We start from the raw sequence: 17,650 nt of genomic DNA, 5'->3' as shown, positions 1-17,650 counted from the left end.
GTCACTATCCCGGAGCCCGAGTGTCCGCGTCACTATCCCGGAGCCCGAGTGTCCGCGTCACTATCCCGGAGCCCGAGTGTCCGCGTCACTATCCCGGAGCCCGAGTGTCCGCGTCACTATCCCGGAGCCCGAGTGTCCGCGTCACTATCCCGGAGCCCGAGTGTCCGCGTCACTATCCCGGAGCCCGAGTGTCCGCGTCACTATCCCGGAGCCCGAGTGTCCGCGTCACTATCCCGGACCCCGAGTGTCCGCGTCACTATCCCGGACCCCGAGTGTCCGCGTCACTATCCCGGACCCCGAGTGTCCGCGTCACTATCCCGGACCCCGAGTGTCCGCGTCACTATCCCGGACCCCGAGTGTCCGCGTCACTATCCCGGACCCCGAGTGTCCGCGTCACTATCCCGGACCCCGAGTGTCCGCGTCACTATCCCGGACCCCGAGTGTCCGCGTCACTATCCCGGACCCCGAGTGTCCGCGTCACTATCCCGGACCCCGAGTGTCCGCGTCACTATCCCGGACCCCGAGTGTCCGCGTCACTATCCCGGACCCCGAGTGTCCGCGTCACTATCCCGGACCCCGAGTGTCCGCGTCACTATCCCGGACCCCGAGTGTCCGCGTCACTATCCCGGACCCCGAGTGTCCGCGTCACTATCCCGGACCCCGAGTGTCCGCGTCACTATCCCGGACCCCGAGTGTCCGCGTCACTATCCCGGACCCCGAGTGTCCGCGTCACTATCCCGGACCCCGAGTGTCCGCGTCACTATCCCGGACCCCGAGTGTCCGCGTCACTATCCCGGACCCCGAGTGTCCGCGTCACTATCCCGGACCCCGAGTGTCCGCGTCACTATCCCGGACCCCGAGTGTCCGCGTCACTATCCCGGACCCCGAGTGTCCGCGTCACTATCCCGGACCCCGAGTGTCCGCGTCACTATCCCGGACCCCGAGTGTCCGCGTCACTATCCCGGACCCCGAGTGTCCGCGTCACTATCCCGGACCCCGAGTGTCCGCGTCACTATCCCGGACCCCGAGTGTCCGCGTCACTATCCCGGACCCCGAGTGTCCGCGTCACTATCCCGGACCCCGAGTGTCCGCGTCACTATCCCGGACCCCGAGTGTCCGCGTCACTATCCCGGACCCCGAGTGTCCGCGTCACTATCCCGGACCCCGAGTGTCCGCGTCACTATCCCGGACCCCGAGTGTCCGCGTCACTATCCCGGACCCCGAGTGTCCGCGTCACTATCCCGGACCCCGAGTGTCCGCGTCACTATCCCGGACCCCGAGTGTCCGCGTCACTATCCCGGACCCCGAGTGTCCGCGTCACTATCCCGGACCCCGAGTGTCCGCGTCACTATCCCGGACCCCGAGTGTCCGCGTCACTATCCCGGACCCCGAGTGTCCGCGTCACTATCCCGGACCCCGAGTGTCCGCGTCACTATCCCGGACCCCGAGTGTCCGCGTCACTATCCCGGACCCCGAGTGTCCGCGTCACTATCCCGGACCCCGAGTGTCCGCGTCACTATCCCGGACCCCGAGTGTCCGCGTCACTATCCCGGACCCCGAGTGTCCGCGTCACTATCCCGGACCCCGAGTGTCCGCGTCACTATCCCGGACCCCGAGTGTCCGCGTCACTATCCCGGACCCCGAGTGTCCGCGTCACTATCCCGGACCCCGAGTGTCCGCGTCACTATCCCGGACCCCGAGTGTCCGCGTCACTATCCCGGACCCCGAGTGTCCGCGTCACTATCCCGGACCCCGAGTGTCCGCGTCACTATCCCGGACCCCGAGTGTCCGCGTCACTATCCCGGACCCCGAGTGTCCGCGTCACTATCCCGGACCCCGAGTGTCCGCGTCACTATCCCGGACCCCGAGTGTCCGCGTCACTATCCCGGACCCCGAGTGTCCGCGTCACTATCCCGGACCCCGAGTGTCCGCGTCACTATCCCGGACCCCGAGTGTCCGCGTCACTATCCCGGACCCCGAGTGTCCGCGTCACTATCCCGGACCCCGAGTGTCCGCGTCACTATCCCGGACCCCGAGTGTCCGCGTCACTATCCCGGACCCCGAGTGTCCGCGTCACTATCCCGGACCCCGAGTGTCCGCGTCACTATCCCGGACCCCGAGTGTCCGCGTCACTATCCCGGACCCCGAGTGTCCGCGTCACTATCCCGGACCCCGAGTGTCCGCGTCACTATCCCGGACCCCGAGTGTCCGCGTCACTATCCCGGACCCCGAGTGTCCGCGTCACTATCCCGGACCCCGAGTGTCCGCGTCACTATCCCGGACCCCGAGTGTCCGCGTCACTATCCCGGACCCCGAGTGTCCGCGTCACTATCCCGGACCCCGAGTGTCCGCGTCACTATCCCGGACCCCGAGTGTCCGCGTCACTATCCCGGACCCCGAGTGTCCGCGTCACTATCCCGTACCCCGAGTGTCCGCGTCACTATCCCGTACCCCGAGTGTCCGCGTCACTATCCCGTACCCCGAGTGTCCGCGTCACTATCCCGTACCCCGAGTGTCCGCGTCACTATCCCGTACCCCGAGTGTCCGCGTCACTATCCCGTACCCCGAGTGTCCGCGTCACTATCCCGTACCCCGAGTGTCCGCGTCACTATCCCGTACCCCGAGTGTCCGCGTCACTATCCCGAACCCCGAGTGTCCGCGTCACTATCCCGAACCCCGAGTGTCCGCGTCACTATCCCGAACCCCGAGTGTCCGCGTCACTATCCCGAACCCCGAGTGTCCGCGTCACTATCCCGAACCCCGAGTGTCCGCGTCACTATCCCGAACCCCGAGTGTCCGCGTCACTATCCCGAACCCCGAGTGTCCGCGTCACTATCCCGTACCCCGAGTGTCCGCGTCACTATCCCGTACCCCGAGTGTCCGCGTCACTATCCCGTACCCCGAGTGTCCGCGTCACTATCCCGTACCCCGAGTGTCCGCGTCACTATCCCGTACCCCGAGTGTCCGCGTCACTATCCCGTACCCCGAGTGTCCGCGTCACTATCCCGTACCCCGAGTGTCCGCGTCACTATCCCGTACCCCGAGTGTCCGCGTCACTATCCCGTACCCCGAGTGTCCGCGTCACTATCCCGTACCCCGAGTGTCCGCGTCACTATCCCGTACCCCGAGTGTCCGCGTCACTATCCCGTACCCCGAGTGTCCGCGTCACTATCCCGTACCCCGAGTTGGTGTACAGTTGGGGGGGGGGCAGGTCCAAACTTTGCACCGGGGCCCATCGAACTCTAGTTACGCCCCTGGTGATGGAGATTCTGGAAGCTTCCTCCCTCTCTCCTGACTAGACTGGACTGATCCAGTTTACTGCATGTGTCAGCTCTGAGCTGGGAGACTCCTCCCAGCCGTTTCCATGGCAGCTTGTGAGGAGAATGAACACCTGACTTTCATATGCATACAATGACCAGCAGATGGCAGCACAGCACATTTACCAATCCTCAGTGTACGGACATCATAACACAGTGCAATTCATACTGCCTGACTCACAGGGCACACAGTAATCCTGGCACACTGGAACAGATCTACTGCTGCACGACAACTGTGTAACTCAGCAGCAGCAGAACGGCTACCGGGGTACCACAATATAACATATGCAATCAATAACTGACTTATAGTGTTCAATAAGGTTCACACTCGGCCGTGACCGGGAACGAACATTAGTACAATCGGCCAGTCATCCCCTCGTGGAAATAACATCAGTGGTTAATATAAATACATTGTACAGTGCCTTGCCAAAGTATTCGGCCCCTTGAATTTTTCAACCTTTTCCCACATTTCCGGCTTCAAACATAAAGATAAAAAAAATTAAATTTTATGGTGAAGAATCAACAACAAGTGACACAATTGTGAAGATGAACGAAATGTATTGATTATTTTAAACTTATATAAATAATAAACTGAAATTTGTGGCGTGCAATATTATTCATCCCCTGTAAGTGAATCCTTTGTAGCGCCCCCTTTTGCTGTGATTACAGCTGCAGTCTCTTGGGGTATGTGTCTATCAGTTTTGCACATGGAGAGGCTGAAATTCTCGCCCATTCTTCCTTTGTAAACAGCTGGAGCTGAGTGAGGTTGGATGGAGGCGTTTGTGAACAGCAGTTTTCAGCTCTTTCCACAGATTCTCGATTGGGTTCAGGTCTGGACTGTGACTTGGCCATTCTAACACCTGGATACGTTTATTTGTGAACCATTCCATTGTAGATTTTGCTTTATGTTCGGGATCATTGTCTTGTTGGAAGACAAATCTCCGTCCCAGTCTCAGGTCTTTTGCAGACTGACAGGTTTTCTTCAAGAATGGTCCTGTATTTGGCTCCATCCATCTTCCCATCAATTTTAACCATCTTCCCTGTCCCTGCTGAAGAAAAGCAGGCCCAAACCATGATGCTGTCACCACCATGTTTGACAGTGGGGAGGGTGTGTTCAGGGTGATGAGCTGTGTTGCTTATACGCCAAACATATCGTTTGGCATTGTGTCCAAATAGTTTGATTTTGGTTTCATCTGAGCAGAGCACCTTCTTCCACATGTTTGGGGTCTCCAGGTGGCTTGTGGCAAACTTTAAACAACACTTTTTATGGATGTCTTTGAGAAATGGCTTTCTTCTTGCCACTCTTCCCTAAAGGCAAGATTTGTGCAGTGTACGTCTGATTCATCCAGAGTGATCATGGGCCTCTTGGCTGCGTCTCTGATCAGTCTTCTCCTTGTGTGAGATGACAGTTTGGATGGACGGCCGGGTCTTGGTAGATTTGCAGTGGTATGATACTCCTTCCATTTCAGTATGATCGCTTGCACAGGGCTTCTTGGAATGTTTAAAGCTGTGGAAATCTTTTTGTAACCAAATCCGGCTTTAAACCTCTCCACAACAGTATCACGGACCTGCCTGTTGTGTTCCTTGCTCTTCATGATGCTCTCTGCGCTTTACACAGAACCCTGAGATATCACAGAGCAGGGGCATTTATACGGAGACTTGATTACACACAGGGGCTTATATTTATCATCATCAGTCATTTAGGACAACATTGGATCATTCAGAGATCCTCAATCAACTTCTGCAGGGAGTTTGCTGCACTGAAAATAAAGGGGATGAATAATATTGCACGCCACGATTTACAGTTATTTATTTTTAAAAAGCTTAAAATAAGCAATAAATTTCATTTAACTTCACAATTGTGTCACTTGTTTCTTTACCATAAAATTTAAATTTTAATCTTTTTGTTTTGAAGCCTGAAATGTGGGAAAAGGTTGAAAAATTCAAGGGGACCGAATACTTTCACAAGGCACTGTAATCTGTGTATTATTATTTTTTTTACATTTCAATAGAGATAGGATAGTACTGTAATATTCGTATTCGCTATACTTGTAACGGATACTTTGTAATATTTAAGTATTCGTTATGCATAGCGAGTACAATGCAAGTCAACGGGAAATATAAGCAATTTTCTGCTGGACCCAACAAAGAGGTCTAGGGGCCTGAGGAAAAGGCTGAAATGGATGGGAAAGTGATGAAACTGAATGGGGAGAGCCTGGAAAATATGCCTGCATATATTTATGACTTGCATATGGTTTCTGGGAATAAGGATGTCATAGTATTACACCAATGGGAAACAACATTAATAAGGACGGCACCACCATAGGGTTAATAGGAAACGTGCCACGACCCATAAGCACAGGAGCAAAAAAACAAGATTTATAATGGGCATATGGGGCACAGCTTCACTAAATGTACCAATCTAGAAAAATCAGAGTCCAAACAATCATGCAAAACAAGAAAAAGTTTATTTGTACACACTTTAAAGGGAACCTGTCATCAGAAATTTGGCTTTCAACCTAAGCGTTTCCCCTTCTGCAGCTCATGGGCTGCATTCTAGCAAGGTTTCTATACTTTTTGTGCCCCTTTTTAAACCAAAATAAATACTTTATAAAGTTATACCTTTTAGTATGAAAATCTTGTAAATTCTCCATGGGGGCGGGCCGTCTGGCGTCTGTTGCTGTCCCTTACGCCGTCCCCCCCACGCTCCAAATCATCCCTCAGGACGCCGCCCACTGCGCCCGAGGTCCCGTGCACGCCGGGACACCTGGTGACGTGGTCGCAGGCACGAGAGTATGGGCGGCGCTGTGATTGCATCGCAAGTGTCCGCCCATACTCTCGTGGCCGCGCTCTCCCCTCTGTACGTCGCTCAGATCCTCTCCGCTCCTCCCATCTATGTCCTGCTGCAGGGTACGATGGGAAGGAGGTGACGTCTGGTCATTTGGCCGGCGCAGAACGCTGGAGGCAGAGGGGAAAGTGCGGTCACGAGGTTATGGGCGGCACTTGCTGATGACACTCACAGCACCGCCCATAACCTCGTGCCTGCGCAAAACGTCACCAGCGGTCACACATGCACGCAGTGCACAGCCCCGCTACAGTTGCACAGCGCATGCGCAGGACCTCGGGCGCCCAGGGGCGGCGTCCTGAGATATGAAATTCAGCGTTTGTGGGCGGCGTAAATTGGCAGGACAGTAACCGACACCAGGCAGCCCGCCCCCATGGATAATTTACGAAATTTACATACGAAAAGGTACAACTTTATAAAGTGTTTATTTTGGTATAAAAGGGGCCAGAAAAACTAGAGGAACCTTTCTAGAATGCAGCCCAGAAACTGCAGAGGGGGAAACTTTTAGGTTTATAGCTAAATTTCTGATGACAGGTTCCCTTTAAAACACACAATTAAAAAGGAGGAGACTCAAGCAAGGAGTCCCTCCATAATGCAGCATGTATACACCATGGGACCTCCGACATTAATATGCAGTGGAACCTTGGTTAACGAGAACAATCCGTTCTGGGAGTTGCTTGTTAACCAAGTTACTCGTTCGGCAAAGCAAGATTTTCCATAGGAAATCATTGCAATGCAGACAATTCGTTCCAGAACTTGTTAAATGTCCCATCCTGGTCCCCTATTGTGCCATTCCACACACGCACAAACACGCACATATTATGCTTACCTTCCGTTCCATCGCCGGTCTCCTAGGACTTGCTGTTCGTTAGTACGGGCTGTGTATCGGGTAACCATGACGACGAGGGAGGAACTTCAGAACCCAGAGCGCTGATGTCAAAGGCAGGAGTTGCTTGCCTCTGATTGGCCAGTGCGCTGCCTTTTGAGTAGCGTCTGACAGCGAAAGTTCCTATCTCGTCGCACTGCCTGCCGATACACATACTGGAGCGGCGAACTACAGGACCCAAGAGGCCGGCGATGGAACGGAACTTACACATATTATGCTCACCTTACCTTCCGTTCAATCGCCGGCCTTTTGGGTCCTATAGTTTGCCACGAGGATTCCCCTCTCGTCGCAATGCACCGGCGAACTACAAGAACCATGAGACCGGCAATGGAACAGAAGGTAAGGTGAGCATAATATGTGCGTGTGTGTTTTGTGTGTGCTTGTGTGTGTTTGCGTGGACTGCAAGTGCGGGTCAGAGCGCTGTGGATGTACAGAACCGGAAGTGTGTGCGGTGAGGATTTTTCTCGCACAGCAAAGCTTTCTTGTAAACCGAGTTACAAATTTACAGAAAGCTTTGCTCGTTAAGCGAAATTTTCGTTAACTGGGTTACTCGTTAAGCGAGGTTCCACTGTATAAAGCATGAACGGGCTAACAAAAACCACTAATTAGCACTATGCATGGTCAAAAGTAAAGAGAGCCTGCTGATAATTATCAAAGTAACATGAATCAGAGGTGGTATAAACCTCCTGTAAACACATGTGGGCGTTTCTACCACCGCTGATTCATGTTACTTTGATGATTCTCAGCAGGCTTTCTTTACTTTGCATCAGATATGACTGCAGGAATGTATTTTTGACTATGCATAGTGCAAATTAGTGGTTTTTGTTAGCCTATTCATGCTTTATATATTAATATATGAGGTCCCATGGTGTATACATGCTGCATTATGGAGGGACTCCTTGCTTGAGTCTCCTTTTTTTTTTTTTTTAATATAAATATATATATATATATATATATATATATATATATATATATATATATATATATATATATATATATATATATATATATATATAAAAATAAATAAATTTGACTTTTATTAACATTATCAATAACACAGGAAACACCATATTGTACAGAATAAAGCACAATGTCAGAACACAAGCATTGTATCGAGGAATTGTTAGCAAATCAATTCCTAAAATATGGGGAGATCCAAATCTCAAGACTGTACAAACAAAGATGAGAGCTGTAACCGACTATTGTCGAAGGATCAACATAAAACCTTTTTACACTATATAACAAGGCCACCTTAGAGGAGTAAACAAAACCGGGGCCGTAACTCAAGTGTGAGTGGGCAGAATAGAAGATACTGAGTAAAACATGAAAAAGAGAGAAAAGAAAGTCAGAGAAGAAAAAGGTGGGAGGGTTGGGGTCAAAAAGGGTAGGTGAATTTGTCAGGATGGAGTGGGAGGTGGGGGGGAGGTTCCAGACACTGACAGTGCAAATTCAACCTGTCTCCAACAGTGAAATGTAATCATCAGATCCCTTAAACTCTGTCCAGTTATACCAGGTTCTAACAAACCGGTCTTGAGAGTTGTGAATTATGGAAGTGAGGTCTTCAAGCAACATCGTCTCGTTTATCCTTGCGAACCACAGTGCCATCGTAGGAGGGTTATCTTTTTTCCACAAGCGAGGTATGCAAGCTCTGGCCGCCATGATTAAGTGTCGTAGTAAGGAATTCTTGTACTTGAACGGAAGGAGGTGTGGAAGAGATGCCTCTGGAGTAATCCAAGGCAGGGTCCAGAATCATATTGAAATCTCCGCCCAGGATCAAAAGGCCCTCCGTTAGAGAATCCAACAACTCTAAGTATGTGTGAATCGCCCTATCCTGCCCCGTATTTGGGAGGTACAAACATGCCAGTGTTACCTTTTGTATAAACTGAAAAATAAGGAGCGCTGATAGTGTAATACCAACAGATCAGTGAGGTAGATCATGAAAAATACACTCACCTGAAACGGTTGTGATAGTCACAACCACTGATAGAGCATAGGATGATGGCGTCTGCTACAGCCCCACGTGGATGTGCATACAAATGCCGCGCATCAGCCAAAATGAAGATGTAGCACGTTGATGTTCTAAACGTATTCTTTTATTCCATCGGTCTACGCGTTTCGAGGATATACCTCTTCTTCAGGACCAGTGCATCAACATAGCAACCATAGTATTACTATGTTGATGCACTGGTCCTGAAGAAGAGGTATATCCTCGAAACGCGTAGACCGATGGAATAAAAGAATACGTTTATAACATCAACGTGCTACATCTTCATTTTGGCTGATGCGCGGCATTAACCCCCTCTTCACTCTGATTTGTATGCAGTGTTACCTTTTGGGAAGCAATATGTCCCTTGACCACCAGAAAGTGGCCCTCTCCATCTGTGTGAGATTCAAGGAACTCCCAGGGGATCACTTTAGAAACGACTATGCTCGAGCATCTAGATTTCGGATCCGGTGAAGGACTGTGATATGCTGCAGTAAACCTGGAATCAGAAAGCTTAAAAGGTTTAGATAGACAGTAATGAGTTTCCTGAAGGAAGGCAATATCTAACTTCCTTTTATGCAGAAGATTTAGGAGGATAGACTGTTTTCCTGGGCTATGCAGCCCCTTTGCATTTAATGAGCCTACCCTCACTTCTGAGTATGGGTTTGATACCATTGTGATAATTGTTTGTGGTAGATAGTGCACGTCTGTGTCAAGATATCTTAGGGGAGGGAGCGGGAAAAGGGAAAATGGGGATGGGAAGAAGGTAATGTAGTGGAAAAAAGACGAGTAAGGCTGCTTTCACACCTCCGTTTTTTGCTATGCAGCACAATCCGGCACTTTGCAGGAAAATCGCAACCGTTTTTTTTTTGCTGCCGGTTGCGTTTTTCCTGCATAGACTTTAATTAGTGCCGCATGGCCTTGCGTTCCGTCCGTTTTTTTGCCGCATGCGGCAGATTTAGCCGATGCGGCGGCCGGATGGAATGTTGCCTGGCACGTTTTTTTGTGCGGCAAAAAAAAAAACCGCATCGCGCCGCATCCGGCCGATGCGGCGCATTTTTCAATGCATGTCTATGGACTCCGGATGCGGCAAAAACCGTATCCGGCCCAGGGCTGTGGAGTCGGTAAGCCAAACCTTCGACTCCGACTCCTCAATTTCTCTTGCACCGACTCCGACTCCTACATATATTGCTTATAGTTAGGTGAAAAATTTATTGTAGTACATGAACATGTGTATGTGATCATCAGACATTTAATCACTTTTATGATACAATAATCAATATATTTGGATAGAACATAAAATATATTTATTGGATACAACTTTAGAACACAAACTGTAATAAATTGTAAATATGTAATACACTATAATATACAGTAGATTACATATATATCTTGTGTCTGTATATAATATATTGTATTACATATTTACAATTTATTAGTTTTTTGTGTTCTAGAGTTTTATTCTAATAAGTATATTTTATGTTCTATCCAAATATATTGATTATTGTATCATAAAAATAATTGTCTGATATTCACATTGTACTACAATAAATTTTTCACTTAAATATAAGCATTATACTAAATGTTGTTATTTAGTAAAATATTCATCACACTCTGCATTGCACTACTGTCCCCAATTTATTATATATTTTAGGAGTCGGAGTCGGTGCATTTTATACCGACTCCACCAAAAGGAGCTCCGACTCCGACTCCACAGCCCTGATCCGAACGCCGCATGCGTTTTTTGCCACTGCACATGTTCAGTAGCATGCCGCAAGCGGCAAAAACCGGATGGGCCGCATGGGAAAAACTTATACAAAGGATGCGGTGTTTTCGCCACATCCGTTGCATAGGTTGCACAGCCGGATTGAGCCGCACCGCTCAAACTGGATGTGTGAAAGCAGCCTAAGGGTGTAGCTTACTAGAGAAAAAAAAAGAAGGGAGAAAGAAGAAGGATTTGAGAAACGAACGTTAAATGCTGAGGTACAAATCTCAAGTCGGCTCCAGACAGCAAAGTGTTAGGGAGTCTCAAGGGAATAGAGTAAGGAGTAAAGAAACAGACAGTAATACGTAGAGGAGGAAAGAGAAAAGAGTAATGTGTAAGAAAGCTAACGCAGTGTACCCAAGAAAATTCTTAGGCAAGCTCCAAAAAGCGGAGCATTGGGGAATCAGAAGGTTAAAAACAATAAAGATAATTAACACACATGGGGGGGACATGGCCGTGGGTGCCACAACCCCCTGAAAGCAAAGAGGAGTGGAAATGTACTGTTGCCAGTTTGAATAATATCATCCTCCCTGGTGTAACAGGGGAAGGACGATGACCAAGTCTAAAAGGCCATTAAGGAGGCCAACAGCTCCTCCCTGCTTATTCTATGCTAAAGCATTAACCTTATCATTGCCATCTAAAGAACAAAATACATATTAAACAGCAAAATAAGTGTCTCCCATTTGGTCTGTGTATACCATATACAGTGCCTACAAGTAGTATTCAACCCCCTGCAGATTTAGCAGGTTTACACATTCGGAATAACTTGGCATTGTGACATTTGGACTGTAGATCAGCCTGGAAGTGTGAAATGCAGCAAAAAAGAATGTTATTTCTTTTTTTATTTTATTTTTTTAAATTGTGAAAAGTTTATTCAGAGGGTCATTTATTATTCAACCCCTCAAACCACAAGAATTCTGTTTTGGTTCCCCTAAAGTATTAAGAAGTATTTCAGGCACAAAGAACAATGAGCTTCACATGTTTGGATTAATTATCTCTTTTTCCAGCCTTTTCTGACTAATTAAGACCCTCCCCAAACTTGTGAACAGCACTCATACATGGTCAACATGGGAAAGACAAAGGAGCATTCCAAGGCCATCAGAGACAAGATCGTGGAGGGTCACAAGGCTGGCAAGGGGTACAAAACCCTTTCCAAGGAGTTGGGCCTACCTGTCTCCACTGTTGGGAGCATCATCCGGAAGTGGAAGGCTTATGGAACTACTGTTAGCCTTCCACGGCCTGGACAGCCTTTGAAAGTTTCCACCCGTGCCGAGGCCAGGCTTGTCCGAAGAGTCAAGGCTAACCCAAGGACAACAAGGAAGGAGCTCCGGGAAGATCTCATGGCAGTGGGGACATTGGTTTCAGTCAATACCATAAGTAACGTACTCCACCGCAATGGTCTCCGTTCCAGACGAGCCCGTAAGGTACCTTTTACTTTTAAAGCGTCATGTCAAGGCTCGTCTACAGTTTGCTCATGCTCACTTGGAGGACTCTGAGGCAGACTGGTTCAAGGTTCTCTGGTCTGATGAGACCAAGATCGAGATCTTTGGTGCCAACCACACACGTGACGTTTGGAAACTGGATGGCACTGCATACGACCCCAAGAATACCATCCCTACAGTCAAGCATGGTGGTGGCAGCATCATGCTGTGAGGCTGTTTCTCAGCCAAGGGGCCTGGCCATCTGGTCCGCATCCATGGGAAGATGGATAGCACGGCCTACCTGGAGATTTTGGCCAAGAACCTCCGCTCCTCCATCAAGGATCTTAAGATGGGTCGTCATTTCATCTTCCAACAAGACAACGACCCAAAGCACACAGCCAAGAAAACCAAGGCCTGGTTCAAGAGGGAAAAATTCAAGGTGTTGCAGTGGCCTAGTCAGTCTCCTGACCTTAACCCAATTGAAAACTTGTGGAAGGAGCTCAAGATTAAAGTCCACATGAGACACCCAAAGAACCTAGATAACTTGGAGAAGTTCTGCATGGAGGAGTGGGCCAAGATAACTCCAGAGACCTGTGCCGGCCTGATCAGGTCTTATAAAAAACGATTTTTAGCTGTAATTGCAAACAAGGGTTATTCCACAAAATATTAAACCTAGGGGTTGAATAATAATTGACCCACACTTTTATGTTGAGAATTTATTAAAATTTAACTGAGTACCATAACTTGTTGGTTTGTAAGATTTATGCATCTGTTAATAAATCCTGCTCTTGTTTGAAGTTTGCAGGCTCTAACTTATTTGCATCTTATCAAACCTGCTAAATCTGCAGGGGGTTGAATACTACTTGTAGGCACTGTGAGTATTTATTTTTTTTTCCTACTGATGCATCAGCTGATTGTATAAAAGCCGATTATACAATCAGCTGATGTGTCATGTGATGCACGTCCTTTAACCTGACATCATCTGATCGGTATGCCTTCCAGCAAACCGATCAGATGATATTGGATCCGGATTGGACGGCGCGGGACCCTTGACCCAGGATTACTGTGGAGGGGGGTTCTTTATTTCAATAAGGATGGAGTCACTAATTGTGTTGTGTTTTATTTCTAATAAAAAAATATTTTTGTGTTGTTTTTATTTTTTTTTATCATTACTAGAAATTCATGGTGGCCATGTCTAATATTGGCGTGACACCATGAATTTCGGGCTTAGGGCCAGCTGATAATATACAGCTAGCCCTAACCCCATTATTACCCAGTGAGCCACCGTCACCAGGGCAGCTGGAAGAGTTTGATACAGCGCCAGAAGATGGCGCTTCTATGAAAGCGCCATTTTTTGGGGTGGCTGCGGACTGCAATTCTCAGCGGGGGTGCCCAGAAAGCATGGGCACCCTGCATTGTGGATTTCAATCCCCAGCTGCCTAGTTATACCTGGCTGGACTCAAAAATTGGGCGAAGCCTATGTCATTATTTTTTTTTTTAATTATTTCTTGAAATTCATGAAATTAAATAAAAAAAAAAAAAAAAGGCTTCCCTATATTTTTGATTCCCAGACGGGTACAAATAGGCAGCTGGGGGCAGCCTGTACCTGCCTGCTGTACCTGGCTAGCATACAAAAATATAGCGACGCCCATGTCAATTTTTTTTTTCTTTTTGGGGAAAAAACTCATGCATTCTGTCCTGGATGGAGGATGCTGAGCCTTGTAGTTCTGCAGCTGCTGTCTGCTCTCCTGCATACACTAGTTCTGCAGCAGTCTGCTCTCCTGCATACAATGAAGAACATTTTGAAGACTGAAATGACATCAGACCTTTTTTTTTTTTTTCTTTTTTTCATCAATCTTTAATGGCATTGTGCACTGATTCAAAACGCAGTGAGCAAAAACGCAGCAAAAAACACCAAATCGCGGTAAAAACGCATGCGTTTTTGTCGCGTTTTTAGCCGCGGGTGCATTTTTTGAGACAAAAACGCACATAAAAACACAGCGTGAAAAAAACGCCTAGTGCGCACATACCCTAATGGTACAGGAGGACAGGACACACAGCTCCCTGCAATCACAAAGGGCCCGCTCAGCAATCTTGTTTTCTCTCTCCTCCCGACTGTAACAGGCAGCAGCATCTACAGGTAAGGCATCAGAGAGGGGGTAGGGAGAGGCCTGTAATGACTGATGGATGCAGACCCCATGGAATGCTGCATGCAGAAGGCCTCTAGACACCAGGGGCACCCCCAAGAAGTTCACTCACCCCTCAGTCGATCTTGCAGAGCAGATCTGTTGTAGGTGGGTGGGGGAGAGGGTGGCACAGCAGATGTCCTCAACTCCGGGGGATATTGCTTTTCCAGCAGGAGGTCCCTGCTTCAGGCTCAGTAGTAGGCCGGAGATTAGAGAGGTCTTGCAGGCAGATTCTGGGGCAAGAGGCTGGTTCAAAATCGCTGCGGTCTGGTCTCCTGGGCACTGGGCATCTATTAGAGTAGAGCAGGGTGTGTAGTGAAGCACTCCTGTGGGTGGATGGCACAGATTAACTTTTCTGAGTATGGAGCTCCCTCGTGTGTCTGGTCTCTCCGGCGGCCATCTTTATTCCTTGAATCTCCTCCTTTTTAATTGTGTTTTAAAGTGTGTACAAAAACGTTTTCACGTTTTACATCTGATTGTTTGGACTCTCTGGTTTTTCTAGATTGGTACATTTAGTGAAGCTGTGCCCCATATACAAATTATAAATCTTGTTTCTTGCTATAGTATTACACCATTTATTGTGTCTGTCTGTGTTTGGTATCCATCAGACACGCCCCTGCGCTTAGTGACAGCTGTCTGACAGCAAACAATCACAGGGCTGCCCCACACTCACTCCCAGGACGGCATTTTCAGTGTTGAGGTGTGGGCTGCCCCGCAGGGCATTATCAGTGTTGAAGGGCATATGGAGAGATGGACACAGGCCTGCACTTTAACACTGACAGCACTGTTAAAGTACTGGTGGGGTGCGGGACATGGCCCCGCACTTTAACCCAAAGTGCTTCAGGTCACCAGAGGTCATACTGTGGAAAACCAGGTATGACCTCCGATGGACTGAGTGATGTCAGTGCTGCCAGCCGGGTCCTTCTTGTCGGTGTTTCTCGGAGCCTGGAGAGATTAGACATGTTTTCGTTCTCTCCAGACTCAGATGTAGCAGAGCCAGGACTGTGGTCGGACCTTGTGTGGGTTACGTCGGACCTGGGTGTTATGGGGTTAATAAAGTGGTGAAAGTGGGTGATTTTGTATTTTATTCCAAATAAAGGATTTTTCTTGGTGTATGTGAATTTCTTTTAACTTTTAGGATTAGTGATTGGGGGGGTCTCATAGAAGTCCCCTTCCCATCACTAATTGTGGACTTGATAGCTGTGCGCTGTTATTAACCATCATTATTCTGATTGCCACTGTATCAGGGCAATCAGGATGAGCCTGGTAAAGTCCTGGGACTGTCGCAGCAATTCCGTGCGGCTGCTGGCTGATATTTTTTAGGCTGGGGGGCTCCCAATAATGTGGGTTTTCCCAGCCTGAGAATACTAGCCCTCAGCTGTGAGGCTTTATCTTGGCTGGGTATCAAAATTAAGCACGACCACATGTTTTTTGTTTTTTTTTTTTATTTATTCTACTGTCACTCAGCGTGGGGGTACGTCTGACGGCAACCAGTCACAGATGGGGGAAGCAGTGAATATGTATGAGCCTAATGAGCGGGTAGGGAAGACGAATGAGAGGCAGCAGGAGCAGTGTGACAGCTGCGCCGGTGATCAGTGAGTATGAAGTGCTTGAAGAGGGATGCTGGCAATGGCCATGTGTACAAAATGGCCATGGAAGGGCTTTTATAAACCCTATGATGCTGCGCACCCAGCTAATCACAGTAATGCCACAACCAAGATGGCTGCGGCATTACTGTGATTGGGTTATCAGCCACTAAATATGTTGTGCTTCTTATCAGCTGCTAAACATGCTGGGTGGGATATCCGAATATAGAGAGGCAAATATACCATTACTCGCTATATAACGAATAATCCAAATACTGCACTATTAAATAGTAATGAATACATTTGCTCATCATGACATTTCAAATATTTTATTTTTATTTGATAGAAATCATATTTCTAAGGTAATATTATTCAAAAGCAATAACACCAGTTTTGTTCTTGGCAGGTAACAGTACCAGGAGTGTCAAAGAAAAGCTCATAACTCCCTATTTTATAGCAGATTGTAATATCACACATTATACATATAAAGAGCTTGCCAACATCTCGGATATATCAACCAACCCTTCCAGCAATGAGCTACCGTCTGAGCCTTTTACTGAAATACGATGTCTTAATTCATTACAGAAGAAAAATAACAGAAATGTGGAACATCAAAGAGCACAGACGACACAGAAGAAATATTTATGTTCAGAATGTGAGAGACATTTTGCAAACAAATCAAACCTTGTTAAACATCAGAGAATTCACACAGGAGAGAAGCCATATTCATGTTCAGAATGTGAGAGACATTTTGCAAACAAATCAAATCTTGTTGCACATCAGAGAATTCACACAGGAAAGAAGCCATATTCATGTTCTGAATGTGAGAAATGTTTTACTAATAAATCACATCTTGTTAAACATGAGAGAATTCACACAGGAGAGAAGCCATATTCATGTTCTGAATGTGAGAAATGTTTTTCTAATAAATCACTTCTTGTTAGACATGAGAGAGGTCACACAGGAGAGAAGCAATATTCATGTTCTGAATGTGGGAAATGTTTTACAGATAAATCAGGTCTTGTTAAACATCAGAGAATTCACACAGGAGAGAAGCCATATTCATGTTCAGAATGTGGGAAATGTTTTACAGAAAAATCAGTTCTTGTTAAACATCAGAGAATTCACACAGGAGAGAAGCCATATTCATGTTCTGAATGCGATAGATGTTTTAGTCAGAAATCAAATCTTATTACCCATGAAAAAATTCATACAGATGAAAAAATCTATTCATGCATAGAATGTGGGAAATTATTTTCATCGAAATCAAACCTTGTTGAACATGAGAGAATTCACACAGGAGAGAAGCCATATTCATGTTCAGAATGTGGGAAATGTTTTTCCGAGAAATCAAATCTTGTTGCACATCAGAGAATTCACACAGGAAAGAAGCCATATTCATGTTCAGAATGTGGGAAATATTTTGCTAATAAATCAAATCTTGTAGCACATGAAAAAATTCACATAGGCGAAAAAAGCTACTCCTGTTCAGTATGTGGGAAATGTTTTACTTATAAATCAAACCTTGTTACACATGAGAGAATTCACACAGGAGAGAAGCCATATTCATGTTCACAATGTGGGAAATGCTTTTGCCAGAAATCGAATCTTATGAAACATCAGAGAGTTCACTCAATGGAGAAGTAATTTTCATGGAAAC

At 47.4% G+C, this 17,650-nt stretch overlaps 1 protein-coding gene across 1 annotated transcript in view; it reads left to right on the top strand.

The window, feature by feature from the left end:
* Nucleotides 1–17,650, top strand: part of LOC142243708 (uncharacterized) — a 478,920-nt gene that overhangs the window by 416,978 nt on the left and 44,292 nt on the right. Inside the window, 1 exon segment of the mRNA XM_075315885.1 lies at nt 16,627–17,616. Coding sequence (XP_075172000.1) covers nt 16,627–17,616 — 990 coding nt within the window.

This window comes from Anomaloglossus baeobatrachus, chromosome 6 (genome assembly GCF_048569485.1).
Source record: "Anomaloglossus baeobatrachus isolate aAnoBae1 chromosome 6, aAnoBae1.hap1, whole genome shotgun sequence".
Lineage (NCBI taxonomy): Eukaryota > Metazoa > Chordata > Amphibia > Anura > Aromobatidae > Anomaloglossus > Anomaloglossus baeobatrachus.
Note: the sequence above shows the minus strand (reverse complement) of the source record. Positions and strands in the feature narration are given on the sequence as shown.